The sequence below is a fragment of the Carettochelys insculpta genome, chromosome 27 (genome assembly GCF_033958435.1).
Source record: "Carettochelys insculpta isolate YL-2023 chromosome 27, ASM3395843v1, whole genome shotgun sequence".
Classification (NCBI taxonomy): Eukaryota; Metazoa; Chordata; order Testudines; family Carettochelyidae; genus Carettochelys; species Carettochelys insculpta.
In genome coordinates, this window is record NC_134163.1 from 12,808,267 (window position 1) to 12,830,249 (window position 21,983).

General features: G+C 56.1%; 1 protein-coding gene across 1 annotated transcript; it reads left to right on the top strand.

Annotated features, from left to right (window-relative positions):
- The first annotated feature begins 13,902 nt into the window (after window positions 1-13,902).
- Window positions 13,903-19,639, top strand: ATP5F1D (ATP synthase F1 subunit delta). The gene is made up of 5 exons (XM_074978472.1): window positions 13,903-14,176; window positions 16,573-16,726; window positions 17,360-17,448; window positions 18,506-18,633; window positions 19,513-19,639. Exons 1-4 carry the CDS (start codon window positions 13,931-13,933, stop codon window positions 18,626-18,628), a joined length of 612 nt encoding a protein of 203 aa, XP_074834573.1. The 5' UTR covers window positions 13,903-13,930; the 3' UTR covers window positions 18,629-18,633; window positions 19,513-19,639.
- The last annotated feature ends 2,344 nt before the right edge of the window (window positions 19,640-21,983 follow it).

Below are 21,983 nucleotides of genomic sequence, written 5' to 3' on the forward strand. Positions count from 1 at the left end.
CCCCCCATGCATGGATGAGTGTGCCCATATATTTGACAGCAGCTTCGTGAGTCAAACATCACAGCCGCCAGCCAGGTGGGCTCACTCCTCGAGTTGGGAGGGGGCTCCTTGCAGAAGGACCTGGCCTCTGAGCCTCAAGTTCATCCCCAGTGCAGAAGACCCTGGATCAGGCAGCTGCTCTATCCCTGCCTGGAGATTGCACTCTGGGCTTTGCTCAGCAAGTTCCTGATCTGCCTCCAGCAGCCAAATGCTGCTTTGAATGGCCGGCCCGTATCGTCTGCCTGGGCAGGGCTGGGAGAATCCAAGGGCAGGGCATAGGGCAGGCTCCGATGGGAGCTCTTATCCTTGTGCCCCTTTGCCCCTATTCCTTGGTGCCCAGGGCTCTAGATTCTAGGGTCCTGTCAATGTGGGGCCAGAGAGTCTTGGGCTCCCACCTGCCCCCCATCTCCCCAAAACCCTGGGGTCTCCCAGAACTGGGAAAAGAGAAGAGGCTGGAAAGAAAGGAAGAGAACAGAATGGAAGGGGAGGGGACAGCCAAGCCGGCCCAATGGCGTACGCTGCGACTCTGACGAAGGACCTCGCCTGGCCTGAGGTCACCCAGGCCTGAGGCCTCGAGCCAGTGCCAAACTCCCAGCTCAGTCCTAGTGGCTGCCGGGTCCAGGCTGGGGCAGACCCAGCTCCTCCTAGCAAGGGGGCAGCTGGGGCAGGGCCTGGGGCTGTGGTGCCCAGGGAGGTGAAGGCAGATGAGAAGAATGTGGAGCCTGTTTCCCCCCCATCATGGAGGAATTCAGTCTCCATGGTGACCTCCGCGGGGAACAAGGCCGCCATTGTCTTGGCCCGAGTGCGGCAAGGGGACAGGTTCCTGGGCTGGCGCCGCCCGGGAGCTGGGAGCCGTTTGGCCCCAGACGAAAAGGCCCCAAGTGGGTGGAACGGCACTGCCCTGGCAGGCGGGCAAGAGGCCTGGGGGGAGCCCAGGCACCCATCGACACCACCTGCTGTGGGGGGGCGGGGGGGAATGCAGGTGGGGCAAGAGGGGGGGAACACGTCAGCTGGGGGCAGGGGCCACACGGCTGTGATATGGGGGGTGGCTCTCTAGAGGACCCCTCCCTTTGCAGGCAGAGCTGAACCCAGTGCCCTGGCACAGCCCCTCAGGGCATAGTCCTGGGGGGGGAAGGCTGGGGGTCCTGCCCTGAGAGAGGGCTTTCTTCTGGCCCTAGGGGATGCTGTGTTGCAGCGGGGTGGGGCTGCAGGGGACTTCTGCGGGGTCTGTGGACCCCAATGGTGTTTGGATGATTAAACAGGCCCAGCCCGTCTCGTGCTCATGGAAGGTTTTAAAACAGGCTCATCAGCAGGGTATTGGGTCATCCAAGCGTCCTTCCCTCACCCCCATCTGCTGCAGCTGCACAGGCCCCTGGGACCCTGAAAAAGGGCAGGCTGCCAGGGCTGGCTATGAGGGTGGGGCAGGGGACTCCTTGCCTCTCTGGTTGCTCTGGGGCCAGCTGGGCTGAGTGGAGCTGCACACATGCGAGGAGGAGGAGGAATGAGGGCGTGGAGGGAGGCCAAGCAAGGAGACCTGGCGCTTATGGACCAGCAGGGCTTGTGGTTGCTAGGACCTGCTAAGGCTGGGGGATATTTAGTCACCAGATCTCTCTGCAAAATCCCATCAGCTCTGAGCCTTCAAGTTTTTTCTTGGGAGTTAATCACAGCCTCCCACTGAAATCCTGCTCCTCTCAGTCCCCTCCTGGACAGTCCCAGGGCCTTTCAGTTCCTGGCCCAAACGGCCACATTGTGCCTTACTCCCAGCCTGCTTCTGGCTGTCTAGAATTCCAGCCAAAGGGCCCAGTTGATCTTCACTGGCTGTGGCTCAGAGAGTTTTAGGGAGTAGGGCAGTGGCGCTGCCCCCATTTTATAGGTGGAGAAACTGAGGCACAGAGTGGGGCCATGATGCGACTAAGCTCACCCAGCTGGCCAGCAGCAGAGCCCATGTGGCCAAGCTTTGGGTTGTTCCTGTAGGGCTGAAGCCAGCTGACGAGAGAGGGAACTGATTGAGTGTGGAGGGGGAGTCATGAGTTCAGGGCTAACAGGGAGGCCTGTACCAGCATCAAGGCACTGACAGCCCCCATAAGAAGTGGGGAGCAGGAAAGACTTCCTTCCCCTTAGAGCAGTGTTCCCTGTATTCTGGGTGTTTGCATGTCCACTCAGGAGAAATTCCAATGCTGATTAGCAGAGTGCCCACAGCTAGGCTTTTTGGTTTCCATAGGTGGTGCACATTTGCCCATTCCTCAGTGCATAAGAAAAAAATATTCCACCCATGGATAGCAAAAATCTGCACATGCATGCAAAAGATTGCCCTGTCATCTGGTTCTCATGTCCAGTCTGCCGCTGAGAGCATGCTGGCGAGAGCAGAAGTTTCCTCACTTCCTGTCCAGAAGCATCACGTAATAGCAGGGGCACAAAATATCCCCAGCCTGGGCAGCTCCAAGAGGAGGCAAAGTCACAGACATGCCCAAGTACCCACACGCACACCTTTGTGCCACGAGGCCAATCCTACCAGTTTTGGTATTAATGAACCCCAATGTGCCAATGGCTGCATTATAACCAGGGTTGCTCGATCTGGGAGGAGGGTTGTGTGGAAGAGATTCCTGAGAAAAGGTTCAGGATTTAAGAGGAGCCAAATCCCTTCCTGAGAACATGACCATGGACGGATGCAGGAGGGGTGTGTAAACAGTGTGTGTGAGAGAATAAAGGGATGTCATGTGCATGCACACTGGTGTTAGTGTGCAAGGCTATGGTTATGTGCATGTAAATATAAATACATGCAGACCAAATGTAACATGAATGTGTCCCTCTAAGTGTATGGTGGTAATGTGTGCCACAGGAATGCGCAACTGCATCCGTGGCCTTCCACGCCTGCTGGGAGTCTGAGCGTATCACACGCATGCAGGTGTGCGTATGGAATGGGCAGATCTGGGAGCAACTCATGGCGACACACATAGATGTCAATAGGTCCCTCCGTGTCAGCCTGTTTGTACGCCAGTGCCTGTGTGTTACTGGGTTAGCAAATGCATCCAACAAATACGCATGTACCACACACACACACACACACACTATGATTCAGGGTAGCTTTTCACTTGACATCATTCTGTTTTTTCTGTTCAGCTGGGAGAGAAAAATTGAGGTCAGCTGGCAGGGTGAATATAGGCTAAGGCATTTGCTGGGGTTTATTTTTTGTTTTAACCAGACAAAAATAACCCACCCTGCTCATACGGAATGGGGCGGACCCATTCCTGTCACAGAGCATTAAAAATAATAAGCTGCTATTAGCAACATAGCAAAAAGAAAGCGATCTTGTCTCCCTGGGGATGGCATTCAGAAATAGCATCTAGCTCAGAGAGTTGAAGGGAGATAAGGCAAAGCTCGTACTACTGCTGAGAACCATTGAACCAAACTGTCAACTCGATATAGGCTGGAAACAGCTTCAAGCCAGGGGGATCCAGCAACCCACCTAGTTCCAGCAACTGCGTTCTGCCAATCCCCTCCTACACTGCTTCCTTTGTAAACGGATTTCTGCAGAGCTGGTGACAGTCAAAAAGGATCAGTCCTTGGGCTGCCTTCTTATTGCACAAGATCTCAAACCTCTTTAAAACAAACGAGAAGTCCTGTGGCACGTTCTAGGCTCAGATTTATTGGAGCATAAGCTTTTGTGGGCAAAGACCCGCTTCCTCAGATGCATCTTTGCCCACGAAAGCTGATGCTTCAATAAATCTGTGAGTCTGCAAGGTGCCACAGGACTTCTGGTTGGTTTTGTGGATACAGACTGACACAGTGACCCCTCTAGTACTTGAAACCTCTTTTTAAAGAGCCTGCTGGGGGAGCCAGGTTAGTCTGTAGCTTCTGATGAAGTGGGTCTTACCCCTGAAAGCTAATAAATAAGGTCAGGTACTACAGGACGGCCTCTCTCTTTTAAAGAGGTCATTTTTGAATGCAAAGTAGTTTTTCTTCTCCCTCCCCTCAGCCAGCCCTCTGGAGTTATTTTTCCTACAGCCCTCCCCTTCAAAAGGAAGTAATTAACACCCCCCTTGTGTCTCCCCGCAACACATGGAAGTGCCTGCATCACCCACCCAGAGGGCCAGTAGTAATAAAAACCAGCTGATCAGAGTCTTGATCCATGGATTCTCCCAGCAGGGCTCTATCTTTTGGCTGGGGTGTGGAGTGGACTGTTTGTTTGTTTTTGCAATATTCCTATTAAAGCTGCCTCCCCAGTTGCCTGCTAGGATGGTGGATCCTGGTTTCACCCAACATTTCCACCTCTCCATCAGGTCCCTCAGGCCAGGCAGGGCAAACACCCAGAGCTAAAAGCAAGCAGTCCCCTAGCACAGTGAAGACTGACCATTTTATGTATTAAATCATTAACGTCATGCTAGAAAATTAATAAAATTGGCTGGTTAGTCTTTAAGGTGCTGCAGGACGGCTTGTTTGCTTTCTTTAAAAGGAAGCTACAGGCCAGCAGAGCTACCCCCTGAGACTATTTACCAGAACTAACTCACCCTGGGCGCCAGCGCTGGAAACAGCAGGCAGAATAAACAGAGCCCCTCTGCAACCTGCCAGCCGGGATTTCATCTTAGCAATTGGCTTCTCTCTCTTGCTCTCTCACCTCCGGGTCATTAGCTACGCGGCTCCCCCGGGAGCTTTCTCCAGTCGGGCTCGCCTCTTTCCAAACCCGCCTGGGCATCACTGGTCAGTTTCACCTGCGCGCCTTGCCCCCTCTGCGCTCGCACCGCTGAAAGTTGCGCGTTCAATGGGGAGGGAGGGGCGCTTGGCTCGGAGGCGAGCCAGGCAGCCGGCACCCCCTTTCTAGGGCCCCCCTCCGAGGCTTTGATAAACGGGGCTGGCCGGAAGGAATGGCATGCAACCCCCACCCCACCCCAACACAAGCTCCATTGTAAACACACCCACACCCCTCTCCAAGCAGGTGCATAAAAGACTCCGGAGCGCAGCTTGCAACCCCTGGCTCCGGCCAGACAGGAGCCCGCCGCCTCGCCATCCTTTAAACCGGTTTGGCCCATGCAAAGGGTGGGAGGGGGGTTACTGTCTAGCAGCATCTCGCTCTGCAAAGCCTCTCACGCGGGGCAGGGAACCCAGGGTGGGGAAGCCACTCACCTCATTGCAATTCATGCGCTCCATATACGGGGAAAACCAATGAGCTCCCACCGATCCCCTGCACCTTAATTTTGATTTAAAAGCCAGAGGATTTATGAATGAAACGGGTTCCACCCACCTCTGGGCAGGGGGAGGGGAGGGGCGGTCACGTGACGTGGCTCACACAACAGCAGTGCGGGGGGGGGAGGGAAGGAGGTGGTGGTGGGGAAATGGTAATCAGGGGAGTCGTGATGCCCCCCCCCCCCGCCATTGCTCAGCATGGGATTCGTTTTAACAATGGGGGAGGGAATTAAATAAAACATTCCCCCCCCCATGTGGCCCAGTCCTTCTGCAAAAGAAACTGCCTAATGGATCTGCTGTATCATTCACTAGCCTCATCCAGGCTGGGCTGCTGCATGCACCAGCTTCTCTCCCTCCCCCAGCAGAGCCCTGCCCATCGCCCAGGGCCAGGGAGGTTCAGGGTACAGCCACCCCGCAAAGAAAGCTCTCCCCCACGACTGGGAGTCTCAGAGCCTGGGTCGACCCACCGGGCCTTGTCGGGTTGGTGGTAGGATAGCAGTGCAGACTGTCCCCTCCAAGGGGTTTCCGAGCCCAGGCTGTTATGTTTAGCCCTGTTGTGCCAGGTGGACTCAGGAGACCAGGCTCTGAGTCTTGCTACAGGTGGGGCGGAGCTCCCTGTGAGCTGAACGCTTAGGTGGGCCCCCTGGGGGAGATGCAGATGCTGCCCAGCTCATGAACAGAGCCACCATAGCCACCAGCCCGTGTTTCTCCAGGTGGTGCACGTATGCACGTGACTCAGTGCATGTAACAAAATTTAGTCCGCCCATGGATGGAAAACAGGGATCATTGCTGGGTGGGGTGCTTTCAGTGTAGATGAAGGAACTCTAGACCCTATTCTTGCTTCATGCCTTTCTATCAGCATCAAGATGCCATGTGGGTAGAAGGAGGCTTTGTGGGTGAAGAGGTTCTTTGTGTTCTGGGGGAAAACCCCAGCTGGCATAGAGGGTCTGTTCTGGGTCTGTGCCCAGCCCTTGGCAGGGTGTATGGCCAGAGTACTTTGCACTGGGATAGTTCTCTGTGTCTCGGAGACCAGCGTAAACTAGAACAGCCTTGGGGCAGCTCTGATTTATGCCACAGGCCAGGGAGGGCTTCATATGTGTATGTGGCTTCAAGGCTCGTACCTCCCACCTCTGTGCCAAGTGCTGGATGCGGTAGCAGAATCAGGCCCTGTGTTCCCAGCGCTACTCAGCAAAAACGATTAAAGGTCTAGAAGACCTGACCTATGAGGAAAGAGGTGTTTGTTTAGTTGGAAAAGAGAAGATTGAGAGGGGACATGATCACAGCTTTCAAATACCTAAAAGGTGTTACAAGGAGGAGGGAGAAAAGTTTTTCCCCTTAACCTCTGCAAGTAGGACAGGAAGCAATGGGCTCAAATTGCTGCAAGGGAGGTTTAGGCTGGACAGTAGGAAAAACTTCCTGGTTAAGCAGTGGAATAAATTGCCGGGGGAGGTTTTAGAATCTCCATCACTGGAGATACTTAAGCAGGTTAAACATCTGTCAGGGATGGTCTAGATGGTGCTTGGTCCTGCCATGAGGGCAGGATGCTGGCCTCAATGACCCCTGGAGGTCCCTGCCTGTTCTGGGTTCTACGATTAACCCATTATGGGGAGATGTGTTTTGTGTTTTCTTTCAGCGCTGGCTAGCTGGGGGCTGTAGGCCCTCAGGATTCCATTCAAAGTCTTGCTGCCTCTGGTCCCTCCTCTTGCAAAATAAGCAACAACGAACTGCTGAGATTAAGCTGGGGCCGCCAGCAACCAGGGCTTTTACTGAAAGCTGGCGGCTGATGCTTGTACCTCCTCAACCACAAGAGCTTGCTGGCAGGAGGAGGGCCTTGTGGTGGCCGCTGGCAAAAATAGAATCACCCTTGCAAGGAGATGCAGCGAGGGTGTGATCGGTGGCATGACTCGCTGGCAGCATGCGTCAGATCCCTTCCTGGTGACTGGGTGCCTGCAGCTCATGACTTAATCCCCAGGTTGGTTCACCCCACCACTTGTTACATTAGCAGCAAGGATGGAACGTGGGTCCACTGGATCAAAATGCACGAGCTTTGGAGCCCTGAGCGAACAGCAGCATCTCTGTTGAAGCAGGCGGTAGCAGGCTGGAAGTACAGCACCAAGTGGGAGTGGGATACACAGAGGATAACCACCTTCTATTGCTGTTGGCTCCTGGGGTGATCCCCTGAGCCATGAGCTGAAGAAGCCCTAGAACTGGAGACCCTCTTGGTAGGGCCACAATATTCGTTAGTGCCTTTCACCCTGAAGGATCCCAAAGGGCTTCCTAATCGATATAGGTCTCCAGCATCAGGGAACTGCAGCTGTCTCTAGGGAGGAGTGCCGCAACCAACAACCACATCACTCGTGCAGGGAGAGGACACCAGGGCAGACCCTTTCAGTGATCAGGCATAGCTGGGCATGCAGACAGGAAGTTGGGAGTTTGGGGCTGCAGGAAAGGAGGGGGGCTGCAGGGTAAACACTTACCACTGAGATGGTTTTTCCAATGCGGTAGTAAATTCACCTCCTCTAGAGGCAGTTGCTAGGTAGAGGAAGGAATTATCCAATCACTCCAGTAGGGCCTATACTGGGGCTTAAAGGTGGATCTTACAGGTGAGAATTTTCACACCCCAGAGCAGCATTGCGATGTTGCCCTAAGGTTTAGGTGTAGACCTGGCTTGAGATCATCGAAGGAACTGGGAATGGGAAATACAGAAAACTCTTACATTTGTAAGCGATCACTCTAAATGTCAGGGGGTTTCCGCTCCTGATGCTCTGTGTAGGCCTCTGTGGGGAAGCGTGTGATCAGGGTCTCAAATAGCAGCAGTCAGGCTGTAGACAGCCAGCCTAGAGTAAGATCGGGGTAGATTGTGCCTCTCTGGTTTTTTTTTTTTTTTTTGGAGCAGCCTGCTTTCTCTCTCTCTGCTATCGGGTTCTTTTGTAGTATCACTCTGGAGACCAAGAAATACAGTTGTTCTGCATCACAACCTTCCAGCAAGAAGACGGCAAGGTTTTATTTAATTTCTCTGTGTGAGTGCCAGGAATATAGTGGGACAGGCTCCAAGAGGGCCTCTCCTGGGAGGCAGAACCTGGGATTGCCAGGGGCATCAAGGAAAGCAAATGACATTAGCCAAACTTAGAGACTGCCCTGGCCAAGCATCCCAGCCTGGGATTATGTGACATGAACAGGGAGGTGGGGTTAAAACATTTGATTTCCTCCCCAGAGGAGGTGTGTTGGCTGCTGGAGAACCCCAGGGCTTGTCTAGACTAGGGGAGCTGGTTCTGATGTGACTCATCACTGAGGCTAACATGCTACAACCCTCACGACGACATGCTGTGTTGGTGCAAACCCCAGGTCACACCTGTGCGAGCCTGCCTAGGCAGTGGGGTTGCATTGGGTGCTGCTCCTTCAGTGCCCAAAATGTCCAGTGTAGACGGGAGGGAGGGGCTAAGCTGCAGCAAAATCACTTTACTTACCTTAGCATAAGGTTTGGGGGTCCTGTACTTGAGGTCCAACAGCCTCATTCTCATCTCATGGGCAATCTTGAGCAGTCAGGACATACTGTGCTGAAGCTGGTCCCAAGAACTGAAGGAGAGGAGCCCTGGGGGATGCCCCATGGTTGCTTTTCCTCCTGCCAGTAACCAAACAGCCCAAAGAGGGGGCTGGGTTCAATGGGAGCATCATCATCTCCACCATCCTCATCTGCTCAGGCTCCCTTCCCGTTGCCAGCTGGAAGCCCTTTGGCTAAATCCAGTCTTCCAGATTGCATCACCTCCCTTCCCCAGGGAGTCTGGGGCAGCCCAAAGCTACGGGCTGCATCGCTCTTCCTCCCAGGGCTGCACAAAGGAGGATGCCAGCTCTCTTCCATGGGACGGAGGGGGAGGCATTTGTCAGAAAGAAGCCAGCGAAGCCCCTGCCCTGGGAAGGAAGAGCTTGACTGGGCCAGCGGCTTGCAGGAGCCATGCTTCAGGGAAGCGCCATGTGCTGCCAGCCCTCTGGAGTTGGGACCCCCTCCCTCACTCAACCCCAGCGCTCACTGCTGAGGGGCTCAGAAGGAAGGGGAGCACCTGGGAGCTGAGCCCTGGTGCTCCACATGGTGCTGGGTGAGGGGTGCCCAGAAACACCTGCCCCCAGCGCAGCGGCTGTGAAACATCGTTTAAAGTGGGGAGCTGTAGATTTATCTCCACACATATCTGACTCCCCCAACTCTTACAGGTCCCCCCACACTGGCAGTCTGCCCCCCTGCCCCTTCCAAACTGCAGTGAGAGGTGTTGCCACCTGGCACGGGGGGTCACAGTGCCGTGCAGGTTCACCCCCAGCCAAAATGTGCTCCTGCTGCAGCCCTCCCCGGCTTTGCAGCCTGCGTCCCGCAGCAAATAAATCAGCCCTGCTCCGAGCAGCACCAGCACCAGAGGCTCTTCTCTTTGTCCCAGCTGGCTGGCCAGGGCCTGGAGCCTGGCCCTGCCTGTGGTGGATGGGAAAGTGAGGCACAGATCTGGGTACAGTGGCCTGGGTCATCCCTGAGCTGGCACCACCTCCACATACTGTGGACAAGAAAGCCAGCTCTCCCTTAGCCCCCCTCTCTGCAGGGGAGCTGGGACAGGGTCCCTCTCCCTGCCGCTCCCAACTCAGGCGCCAGTTCCCTGAGCAAAGGCAGCGCTCCTTGCACCGCCAGCAGTAGTAAAGCTGTTATCGCCTCCGTGAGCTTGGCCACACGTGACCCTGAATGAGAGCAGAGGGATTCAAGAGCACAGGAGGCAGCTCACAGCTCAGCCACTGAGCACCCCCCCCAGCTGTGCCACGCTCCCCCCTTGGGACAGGGCACCCTGCCACTAACTCCCCCACCTGCCTCTGGATAATAAACCCCGGAGGAGCAGGCTGAGTGTCTGGGGCTGTGGGGGTGGGGTCTTTAGCTTCCCGGCCCAGCGAAAGGGGGACAGCAGTGTGGAGGGGGGGGAGAAGCAGAGAGAGGAGAGGTGGAAGGAGGTGGGGAGCTGGGGGGAAGGTCAGAAGAAAGCCTGGAGGTGGGGGTTGATGGAGGGGGCAGGAGGTTTAGTGGGGGAGCTGGGGAGGCTAATGGCAGGGGGAGGGGAGTTAACGGTGGGCGGGCGGGGGGTAGTGGGAGGGGAGGACCTCGTGGAAGGAGTGAGAAGCAGAGGGTTAATGGACGGGAGCTGGCTGGGTGGGGGACGGCGCTGGCAGGCTGGCTCCAGCTCCCCCATTCCCAGCTCCTGCTGACGTTCGGTGCCCACGCAGTGATGCTGACACCTCCAGATGGAGGAGCTGGCGCTGAGGAGAAAGTGACGAGGCTGCCAGAGGCTGACTTCAGCCAGGGGGGGGCGTGTGCCCAGGAGGGAGGTGGGGGAGATAGACCCCAATTTGAGCTGAGCCGCCCCCTGGCCCAGCCCCCCAGTGGACCTCTTCAGACCCGGGCTTCCCACCTGCCCCTCTGGCAAAACACTCATCCACTTTAATGGATTTAGCCTCTGCCTAGATCCCCTCCCCCTCTTGTCTGGTGCCCTGGCAGAACTCAGGCCAGGACTGCAGTGGTGGGGGATGGGGGGTGCAGCTAGTAGAAAGCGGGAGAGACCCTGTCCCAGCAGGCCCCTGGACATCATCTTTCTCCCAGCTCTGTATTCTGGCCCCTGCAGAGAGGCCCAGGCTACCCCAGGACTGAAGGCCAGAAACCCTGGTGATGGGCACCTCTAGGAATACCTTGCAATGGACAGGACGGGTCTGGAAGAACAACCTGGGCTCTTGTCTGCCTGGGCAGTGATGCCAGGACAGGGCAGAGACAGACACCAGCTGGGAGGTGCTGTGTACTGGGTCCAGGGATGAAGGCTCCTGGGCGAGAGATAGGGGCTGGTTTCTAGCAGGCAGCCCAGTCACCCCCTCACTCCCCAGTGAAAAGTAGGGAGGGATTATCCCTCTGAATGGTAACTGGTTGAGGAATCCCCTGCTTGACCAATGGCTCAGTCCTGCAAGAGGCTCAGCCCTGACAATTCCCATCAGTGAATGGGAGGTGAGGCTGCTCAGCACTTTGCAGGATCCAGCAGCCCTGGCAGGCCAGCCCTGGTCAGATACCTTGAGATCTCACTGCATGTTTGGCCGAGTCACCTCTGTGGACCCAATTCTCTCCAGCCTGAGTTAAAGCCTTACCCCTGCCCCCGCCACCTTTAATCCCTGTGGTTTTATCTGGCCCCCATGAGGCTCCTCCTGGGTCCTGCCCACCTCCCGTGGCCATCCCAACGACTCCAATGTGGCTAGAGTGCCCTCCATTACCGCTATTCTCCGCGTCACAGGATCCAAGGCAAGCAGAGCTTAGGTTAGAGGGGCCCTGAGGCTGCTCTAACTTCCACCCAGGTTAGGTACAGCCACAGCATGGAACAGCAAAGGAGGAAAAGGGTGAATCAGGCTATGAAAACAGCTCAGCTTTCCTTTGCTGCCGCAAGCCACTGGGGCTTTTGTTTATTGCCATTGTGTCAGCTGAACTCCCTTGATGGATTTGTAGCTGTCTCTCTCTCTCTGATTAGAAATGTTGGCTCTATTTTCTTTGTAGCTAACAAATACCAACAGAATTACCAGTGTACTGACAGATGCAGAGCTGAGGGGGGAGCTGGAAGTTGCCTGGGTGTGGGTGCCAGGGGGTGAAGGAGGGGGATTGGTGTTTCCTGGGATCAGAGATAGGGATGGGGAGTTCAGAAGGGAACATGACGGCCAGCCTTGAGGCTCGTCTGCATAGCTGAAATTCATACAAAATTTTGGAATCTAATTGATCCTCAGACGTATCTGACAGTCCCAATAGCTGGGACTGTCCTGGGAACCCATCCCATCTACTTGATCCATCTGCGTGTGCTTCAGACCTGGAGACCACCCCTCAAACCCTCCCACCGGTCAGCCATGCCTGGGCAAACAGGGTTTCCTTTTAAAGATGGAGTGTTTCCTGCTGATGTTTCCTGGTGAAAAAGGAAAATGCCTGGTGCTGGGCAAGACTGAAAGGTTCCTATCTCTACGCATGGAGTGCCCTCTTCTGGTGCCATAGGGCAGTTGTGCATACACTGCAAGTTAAAACGTGCACTATCCTTGTGAAGCCCTTTGTAGGGTCCCCTCCATTCTGTCATGAATCAGAACGAGGCATAAAGAAGAGAGTTATTTCCCAGGCCTCCATGCTAAGAACTGATCACCTGCAGAGTAGACAATCCCACCATGTGACCACTACTGAACATTCACCCAGGTAGATGACAGCTGTGGGCTCTCAAGGCTCTTTTAGTGACAGGGTAGCTCCAGAGAATATTGGACCAACCGTGAAGGGACTGGTGGTGTTCAAATAAAACTTATTGTTCCCTGCTGTTGAAGTTGCTTTTTTTCGGGAGGGGGTTGACGGGCAGGGGGTGGCTGCAATTCAAGGCTGTTGAGACGTAGAGACAGAGAAAGTGAGATTTAAATGTATTGGTAAGATATTATGTGTCCCACAAACACACACAGGCTGCAGGGAAAAGAAAATTAAAGCGCTTCCCTCATGAGAGGGAGAGACCATTCCTTGAGAAAGTAGCTCTCTCCCTGTATCTTGATTTCCCCATGCGTAACACAGGGACGGTGAAACTCACATCCTCTGTGAAGGACTTTGTGATCTAACCACAAAAATCACACCATCTGTTGACACTGGGCCATTTCCACCTTGCTGCATAGACCTTGTGAGCTCTAGCCCTCCCTCTTACTGGGACCCCAATCTTTAAATGCCTCTCTGAAACGCCCCCTCTCACTCATGCATCTGACGAAGCGTGTCTTTGCCCACAAAAATTCATGCTCCAAAATATCTGTTAGTCTATAAGGTGCCACAAGACTTCTTGTAGTTCTGGAAGCTACAGACTAACACAGCGACCTCTCTGATTCATATCAGCTAAGTATATGAATTAATTCCATTATCAACACTGCCTCACAATGAATGCAAAACAATGGCATGGGGAATCTCCCTCCCAAGAGAGTTGGTGGGGCCAGGACAGGTCAGCTGAGTCCTGTTACGCGGCTGTAAGCCACAGAGTTTCTCTATGGGTAACTCCAGTGCCTTTGTGTAAAGAGACACAGGTACTCAGCCGGCTCCCCGTCCCCTCTCTCTCCCAGCCAGGGACCCCAGGGTTGGGGCTGCAGAGGTGCTGGTACATGGTAGCAGCAAGTAGAGGCACAAAAAAAGCACAGGGTAACACCAATAACCTGCTAGTATTAATAAACTGAGCTCTGCTCTGCCCTGCATGCAACCGGCCACTTGCATGCAGACACCTGCTGGGTGGAGGGGGAGCCGGGGCGAGGGACACTGGCCAGCAAGACTGTGGAGTAGGGGTTTTTTTGGGGGCGGGGTGGGGTAAGGAGTTAAAAACGACCCTACAATAAACAAACAGATGGTAAGTAAACAGTGGGGCCTGGAGGGGGTGGAAAAAAAACAACCCTACAACTCCCAGGGGTCACAGCGGCGGCTGGAACCTGCCCCAGTGCATTGTGGGATTGAGAGCCTCTGCTTCCACCGTCTCCGCGCGCCCCCCCGCGGCAGCTGGGTTTCCTAGCCCTGAAGCATCATGGGATTTGTAGTCTGTGGGGCTATCCGGAGGGCCAGTCCCGTGAGTCCTGGCGGCAGCAGTTCTCCCCTCCCCGCCCGCGCCCTGATGCCTCATGGGATTTGTAGTGTCCCAGGACGGCGGTACCGCCCGGCTCCGGCGCGCGGTGCATGGTGGGAGTTGCAGTCCGTTCTTCTCCCAGGCTGCCCCGCGCCGGCCGCCGTTGCCCTTGGCGGCCTCCTCCGTTCCGCGCCCGCCCCGGCTCCGCCATGTTGCCCGCGCGCCGCCTCCTGGCCCTCGGGCCCCGCGTCCTGCGCCTGCCCGGCCCGCGGGCTCCGGCTCGCGCCTACGCTGAGGCGGCGGCGGCGGCCGCCGGCCCGGCCCAGATGTCCTTCACCTTCGCCTCGCCCACGCAGGTGCCGGCCGGGGGGGGGCGCACGGGGCGGTCCTGGGCCGGGGGTCCCGGGCCCCGTTCGGGTGACTCTGGGGTGGGCACGGGGCGGGGGGGTGTCCCGGTCCGGGCTGCGGGGCACGGGGGGGCACCGAGGGTGGGAGGTCCCCCTCCTCCTAGGCTGGGGGGTGGGGGGGTCCTGGCCGGTCCTAGGGGAAGCCGAGGAGGTGGGGTCCTAAGCTGGGCCGGGGGGCTGTGGGGGGCGGGGCTTGGGTGAGTCTGGACAGGCGCCAGGGGTGGGGGTATCGGTATCTTTGAGGGCCCCCCCTGGGCTGGGGCCTTCAGAGTGGGAGACTCGTCGCTGTGGAGATCCCTGGGAGTGAATGGGGGGGGTTGAACCCCCTCAACTCATCCCCGTGCCTATGCTGGCCTGGGGCCCCCTAGGTGGGGGCGGGGGCAGGTCTTGTATTGTGCTCTGAGCGCCCCCCCCCCTTTTTGCTTTGAAGCTGGGTTGTTTGTTTTCGCCGCTCCCCTTATGAGCTTCCCCTTGGGGTCTGCCCTGGGGCTGGCAGAGGGGTGTTCTCTGCAGGGTGCTGTGCCTGAATGTGCCGCCCCATCCCGCAGCGAGTGAGGGCTGTGCCATGGAGGGAGAGCTTTGGATGTGGAATTCCATCAGAGACGTGCCAGTAGGAGGCTGGCTGTAGTGATCTCCAGAGCATGGTGCAGGGCACTTCTCCTTGGCTCAGCACCTACCTGTACAGAGTCTTCCATATCAGGCCGGGACAGGGGCCTATGAGCACTATGACATGCAGGTGGTTTCATGGGTTACATATCCAGGTGTTGCGGGTCTGGTCTCTCTGGTGTGTCATGGGGTGGCAGCCTCATGAGAACAAGGGACCTTCCCTGGATGGAGGGGGTGGGAGGATATCCTGAAACTCTAATGGGAGCCATGAAATGCTTCTGTGGGTTGTTACATGGTGATAACTGACCCTACAAAGATTGCCCAGTGGGTGTATAAATGTGGTCCGTGCCCTTGTTATATACAGCATCAGCCCTCTGGTAAAGGGGGGAGAACTGCCTGAGTAGGTGCTGGGCAAATATCTGCTCTGGTTGCCCAGTGCAAGCAAGTTGGAAGGCAGGGGTCAGGCCTTAAGGGAGCAACCATTGGGGATGGAAAGGTTTTTATTTTAGGAGCTGGGCTCAATAGTTCAGACCCAAAACACTGGATTATCTGATTATGCCTAATCTCCCAGGCTGCTTTGATAGTGCACTTCAGTCCTGATCCTGAACCCCCTACCTGCTGGCTTGCTCTGGGGTCCTTGTTCATCTCAGCCAGCGTGCCTTACTCTGACCCCCTGGCACCCTCGTCTGCGCTGCTGTACCACTTGTACCAGTCATAGACCAGGATCCTAGCGTGCTGGGTGCTGCACAGTTGCAACAAACAGCCGAGGTCTGCCCTGAGGATCTTATACCTGGCATTGCACAGTCCCGCCTGTTTGAGCTGCAGTGGCTGCTGCTTGGTTGGGGTTGGCTGACAAGGGAGAGGGTTTGCCCAGGTGGTTCCCAATGGTGCTGATGGCTTTTGAGCATGGGTTGGACTGGCTTGCATTTGTTGTCCTGGGGTGCTCAGATTTAGAATGGGGCCTCAGGACTGGGCTAGTGGGTCAGGATGGATGGGTGCTACCGGAGCGTGCGTGTGTGAGAGAATCCTTGGGACTCGGCCCGCAGGGGTTCTGGCATTGTGGTGCAGGGGGTCTCTGAGAACTGGGCTAGCAAGGGGTGAGGACATTAGGATTGAGGTGTCTGGCTGGAGTGGGATGGAAGCCCAAGGGTTGGGCGAGCAGAGGATGCTGCAGCTCAGGTCTGAGGTTGCACCAGCAGAATGCCATGGGGGTAGAGGATGCCTGGGGCTGGAACAGAGCACTAGTACTGCAAGGCAGGACTTGTGCTCCACTGGCAGAACTGTGTGGGCAGCCTGTGAGGCGCCTGCTTCGCTATCTCTCTCCTATCAGCCTCCTCAGCCAAGGTTCATCTTAAGGCCTCCCTACGCGCTTCCCAAGCTTCTCTGAACCGCTCCCATTATGTGTCTTGCCCACTCCTGACTCCATGACTCCTCACACCGCCCCCTGCGCTTGGAGCACTTTCCCAGTCAGTGTTTGCCAGGCCTACTCCCTTTCCATCTCCAGAGCCCTGCCCAAGTCTCACCGTTCTGGATGTATGCTTACTCTGAACCTGCTTGTACCTTCAGCGTGGGAGGGCAGGGCAGGGATTCTGTTAACTCAGCAGGTCGTGGGAGAGCAGCTTCCCTGGGTCCCTCTGGCTCTTGTTCCACAGAGCTGTGAGATGGGGTGAGGGAACCTCAAAGTCCGCTTGGGAGAAGAAGAGAACTGCTCCCAACCACCTGCCCTTTTCCCCTCTCAGGTGTTGTACAGCGGAGCCACCGTGAAGCAGGTGGATGTTCCCACGCTGAGCGGCTCCTTTGGCATCTTGGCGGCTCACGTCCCCACCTTGCAGGTCCTGAAACCCGGAGTTGTGACGGTCTTTGCTGAGGACGGCACTGCCACAAAATACTTTGGTGTGTGAACCTGGGTCGGGGGGCCCCGAGAGCTTGAGGGGAGGAATTGGAAGGGGAGAAGCTTCAGTTTACCACTGGTCGAAGCATCCTGTATTCCTGAGTTCTCTGTGGGTCTGGGAGGGGCTGTTGTCCAATGGATGGAGAATTGGGAATCTGGGCTTGTGGTTCCAGCACTGTGTGGATCTGGGCAAGCCACTTCATCTTTCCATTAGTCTTCCTGTCAGTGAAATGGGGATAAGCCCTCCTTCCTGGGGCTGGGGAGGGTGCCTGGCAGGCTTATGAAACATCCGCCAAGCACCCTGCAGTGCTTCTGTGGGAGTCCAAGGACTGGCTGAGAAGTTATTTAGGTGGGTGGCAGATGAAGCTTCACTACTGGTGTGTGTGTGCCATCCCCTGGCAGGTCCAGGCAATCTATCCGGGTGGCTGACACCTGGCAGCGGACCTGACCTTCTAGCGTTGCTGGGGAGGAAGGCTAGAAATGGACACACATGGGGTTGCGGGTGGTGTTAGCCATTGTAATTTCTTTCTGCTGCTGTTGTCCTGTGTCCTACAAACTAGGCTTGGCTGTGGCCCTGGCCCTGTGCGCTGCCCCCCGCACCCACTGACTCAGCCCCCTTGCTTTTGTGTTGGCAGTGAGCAGTGGCTCTGTCACAGTCAATGCAGACTCCTCTGTGCAGCTGCTGGCAGAAGAAGTGGCCACTTTGGACATGCTGGATCTCGCTGTGAGTACCCTGCAGTCACCTGCCCGCCCTGAGCGGCAGGGAGTGGACAGGGCTTGGCTCTACTTGCTAGCAGGGCAAGGAATCTGGCTACAAGTTGTAGCGTCCTGCGGGAGAGTCACTCCCATCTTCTCCTGCATGGGCTGCCTGTCGCGGGAGCTTCCCGTGGCTAAGAAAGGCTTGTCCCAGATCGAGTTCTGGTTCCTCACCCTGAACTCTTCCCCCGACTGCCCAGGATCATAGAATTAAACCTTCCTTGGAACAGTGGAGGGGAAAGAAGCTGAGTTAGCCCTCCCGGCAAGCTGCACCACTCTGTGCTGGAGCGTGTGGCAAGCTTTCACAATTCCACACTGCTTCGAAGTCGTGGGGGTCCATCTTTTAAACGTGGGGCCCTTTGACAGGCTGGCTGAGTGCCCAGGCTGACTTCGGAGCCGCGAAACAGGCCTCTCTGCCCACCCTATGAGTGGATGAGTGCTGGTGTGCAGGGCAGGCCTATGCTGCCGAGGTTTGCTGGAGCTTTGAAGAACGAGCTGCTCCAGCACATTCGCAGGAAGGTTTTTAGTGCTGGTGGCTCAGCAGTTGTCAGTTGTGGCCATGCTCAATATGCCCTTGCCCTTTCAGAGTGGTTTTGCTGCAGCCCGACAGACTCTTTTAAAGTGACAGCTGCCTTGGGGAGAGGGGCTGCCTCACTGACCTGGGGCAGCAGACCCTGACTGGTCACCACCCAGGGATGCCCCAGACGCTACCCCTGACTGAGGAGCTCACGTGGCCTGTCTCTGTGGCTTTGCTGAGACAAATTTGTCTTTGTAGGTAACGCGCCCTTGGAAAAGGGCTTGACTTGAATGAGCAGCATGTGGCATAGGAGTGCCCTGAGCAGCTCATCTTGGGCAACCAGTGCTGGGGTAGAGCCCCAGTCGTAACAGTCATCGCTAGTGATGCACTTCAGGACATAACGTTCCAGCTCCAGAACCCCCAGCAGCACCAGAGACAGCTGTGCTCTGATGTGCCTTCCTGCTCCTAATCCTCCGGGACCGTTCCCTCTTTTCTTGTATGTTTGCAGACTGCTAAGTCGAATCTGGATAAGGCCTTATCCCAGCTGGCTGCAGCATCTGACGAATCGGCTAAAGTAGAAGCCCAGATTAACGTAGAAGCCAGCGAGGCCCTTGTGAAAGCCCTGGAGTAATCAGGGTAAGCGTCGTCCGTAACCAGCCCTGGTGGGGAGCTCCTGATCTATAACCCGGTCCTCTTTGAAGCCCTATGCAGAAAGGCCGAGGCCTTGCAGGGGCTCAGTGTCTGCACAGCCAACCTGCTCTAGCGGAGCAGGGACCCTTGGCGAACCATCTCAGGCAGTTGGGAGCATGCCCCTTGCCATAGCAGGCCTCTGCCATTAGATGGCAGCATGGCCCCTGGCAGTCTGAGCGTGGTGGCAGGGCAGGGGGGTGCCTGGCTGGTGGATAACTAGACTGGAGCTAATGCCAAGCCAGCTGGAGGCCCCACATGGCAGCATTTTGAGCTCTGAATAGCAGTGATATATCAACCAGTGTGAGGTCTGACGTCTTCTAGACATGGCTTCAGACACAGCAGGGCAAATTCGGAGAAGGGGAGTCTGGCAGGGTGTGGGGGTATGGCACACTCTGCCTTCTTAAGGAAATAGTATTTACGTAGGGCTCTGCCCCTGTTTTGATACTGATCTCCTCTGAGAACAAATTGCTCCTGTCTCTGTGAATCTGCGTGGTGCCCCCCCCAACCTCCCCCTGTGGAATGCTTGGCACTTGTTCGCTGGGCTGCTGTTTTTGAAAGGGGCTGCACTGACGGTCCCAGAGACCACCTGAGTGGACTATAAGAAGGCAGGCTGCCCAACTGTTAGCCCCCGGGTATCTTCACAGGTGAGAGACGAGCTTGGTCCGACCGGCCTGTTCACTCCTTTTCCACTCTCCTAGGACTGCCGAGGATGCTTGTGGCTTAATGTCTTGTTTCACGCAGGCCATCCCCTTGCAAACCGTCCGTGGAGAGGCACTGTCTTCCTCCGTGCGCCCTCTCAAACCCTTCCGCTTGTGTGTGTTGCAGGGATTCTGCGGTTGCTGTGCAGGACCAATGGACTGGGCTCTGGGCCTGGCTCTCCCCATTTGTACAGCTGGCACGAGGTATATTGATGCAGAGAGATCACTTTGAGCAATTAAAGAGAACAAAAGCCCCGACTTGTTGAGTGTGACCTTCTTCCGAGGCAGGCTCAGCCAGTGCAACGGAGTCTGTGGCTTGCAGCAGCCAAATTGCCCATTGCTTCTCTGCTGATGACATGCTCGTTACGGGGGTTCCTGTTCACGATACTGGTCTGGCTGTGTGAAGCTGGGAGCACATACCCCAAGCATGTGGGGGGAGTTGTCTGTGACAGGGTCCCCTTAGGGGAGTGCGTCTCTCTGGAAAACCATGCTGAAGGTTTCTTCTGAGTGACATTCTTCACCCCGGCACCAGCTCGTGAAACAATCTACCTGAGCGGAAGACTGGCACAGTGCAAACCGAGGTGCTGACAGTCATGTGAAGCAGCCTTAGAAGCTAATCTTTTCTCTGCCCTGACCCCCTCGCTGGTGTGTGGTGATCCATCTTCCCTAGTCACTAGGGGTCCTGTGCGGGAGACAAGCTCTTCCCCTGACCGGAAGATTGTCCTAATCCTCCAACATGGGAACTCTGAGCTGGCTTCATTCGTAGTCTGGCGGAAGGGGAGAGATCCTTGCTGAGTGGCATGGGCAGTCCACAATGTATTTCCATGTATTGGGGTGACCATTGGCTGTGGTCCCTCCCCTGAGAACTGGGATTCTTGACCCTAGTATTAGTAAAGGGTCACTAGCTGTGGCCAGTTTCTGAGGCTGGGCTGGTGCTGTGCGCACCCTTCCAGCTGTGGGTAGGCCTGAGCTGTTCAGTGTCTCTCCTGGAGGGCTGGCTAATCTCCCCTGCCTCCTCAAATGGCAGTGAAGATGAACATTGCCTTGGGGGCTGGAACAGAGGGTAAGTCTGGTTCTCCTTCCTGCCCCAGAGTCTGATAGGAAGCTTGTCTCATAAATGACACCGTCTCCCGCCAAGGTCTTGTACTGCCCTCTTAGCTCTGGCAGGGGGGCAGGATCACAAAGCCCTCTCTCGGTGGTGCCTTAGCCTCCTGGGTGGTCAGGGAATGTTGTGAACCTGCTTGAGGGAAAGAGCGGGAGTGACTTGACCAAAGACCCCCACGCAGTTGGGGCCAGAGGCAGGATTAGCCCCTGCCTCCCTTGGCCAGGGACCCCAAGCAGTCAGGGTGGAGCTGGGATCAGCCCCTGCCTTCCTCCTTGGGTGCTCTTAGCAACTTTTCTCTGTCTTGTCACCTGCAGGAGACCATCCCACTCACATCACCTGTGGTCTCAATTGGCTAGCCGCTGGCAAGGTCAGCGGGCAGCAGAGTGAGCCACCCACTCCCCACCTCGCTGCTTCCCCCAGCTCCCGTTATCATTCTGGGCTGCCTGAGTGTAACTGGGCTATTTTCAGCTGCCACCTCGTCTCCCCCCACCCCCTTTCCTTGCCAGGAGATCAGAAATAGCATCTCTGGTGTGAAATCCTTCACGGGTATTTATTAAAAGCCTCTGAACGCCCGTTGTGGTGGAGCTTATTTGGAGCTCTGCTGACTTCCCTCTTCCCGAGCTGCTGCAGTGTTTCTCCTTCGGCTCCTTTGAAAGGTCAGGCGTTGCCCTGTGCATAAGCAAAGCCTCAAAGTCAGGAAAAGGGCTAATTAAAGTGTCTCTGGAGTAACGGGGGATGGAACCGCTTTGATTCCTCTTCCTCTCCCCTGCTTCTATTTGTGGCTTGCTGGTGCCTGGCTTGACGCATGCCTGCCCCTCTTTCCAGCCGAAGGTGGCTTTTTTTTTTTTCCCATCTAATGGAAGCACGTTGGTGAGGCCAGAAAGCTGGGGAAATGGCCAGCTCCTATTTTTAGGACCGGAAAAGTGCCTCTGTCAGCATCCCCTCTCGCTATTCCGAGCGTCTCTTGCCAGCTCTGGCTAGCCATGGCAAAGGTTCAGAGTGCTGGCAGGCAGAAGGGGTGTACGAGAGGGACACGCAGAGAGGCATGGGCCTGTGATGGGGTTGGGTGGCCGATGTGCACTTCTGCGCTTGCCCTTCTCTTGTGTAAAGCGATGGGAAGCTGGGAATTGTAGTCTCTGTGGAGTGCGCTCTGGGGTAGCTCTGACTTGCTCTGTTCGTCTTATCAAGTGACCAGTGCCTTTCCAGGAGCCTAACCAGCCAGGCACCGGATCCCTCTGCTCTGCCTGCCAGCAGAGAGGGGGAACTAAGAAAACTCCCTGCTGCTCAGAGCTCCTCGGTCTGGGTGTTTGGTGATTAGGATTTTAGGGCATAACAATGGTCATGCCCTGGGGAACATTCACCTCTGCTGCATGGGGCTGGGCACAGTGTTCCCTGTAAGCTGAGTGGTTGAGCAGCTACCCAGGAGAAATTCATGATCAGCAGAGCGTCCACAGCCAGCAGTGTGTGTTTCTACTGGTGGTGCACATCCCCCC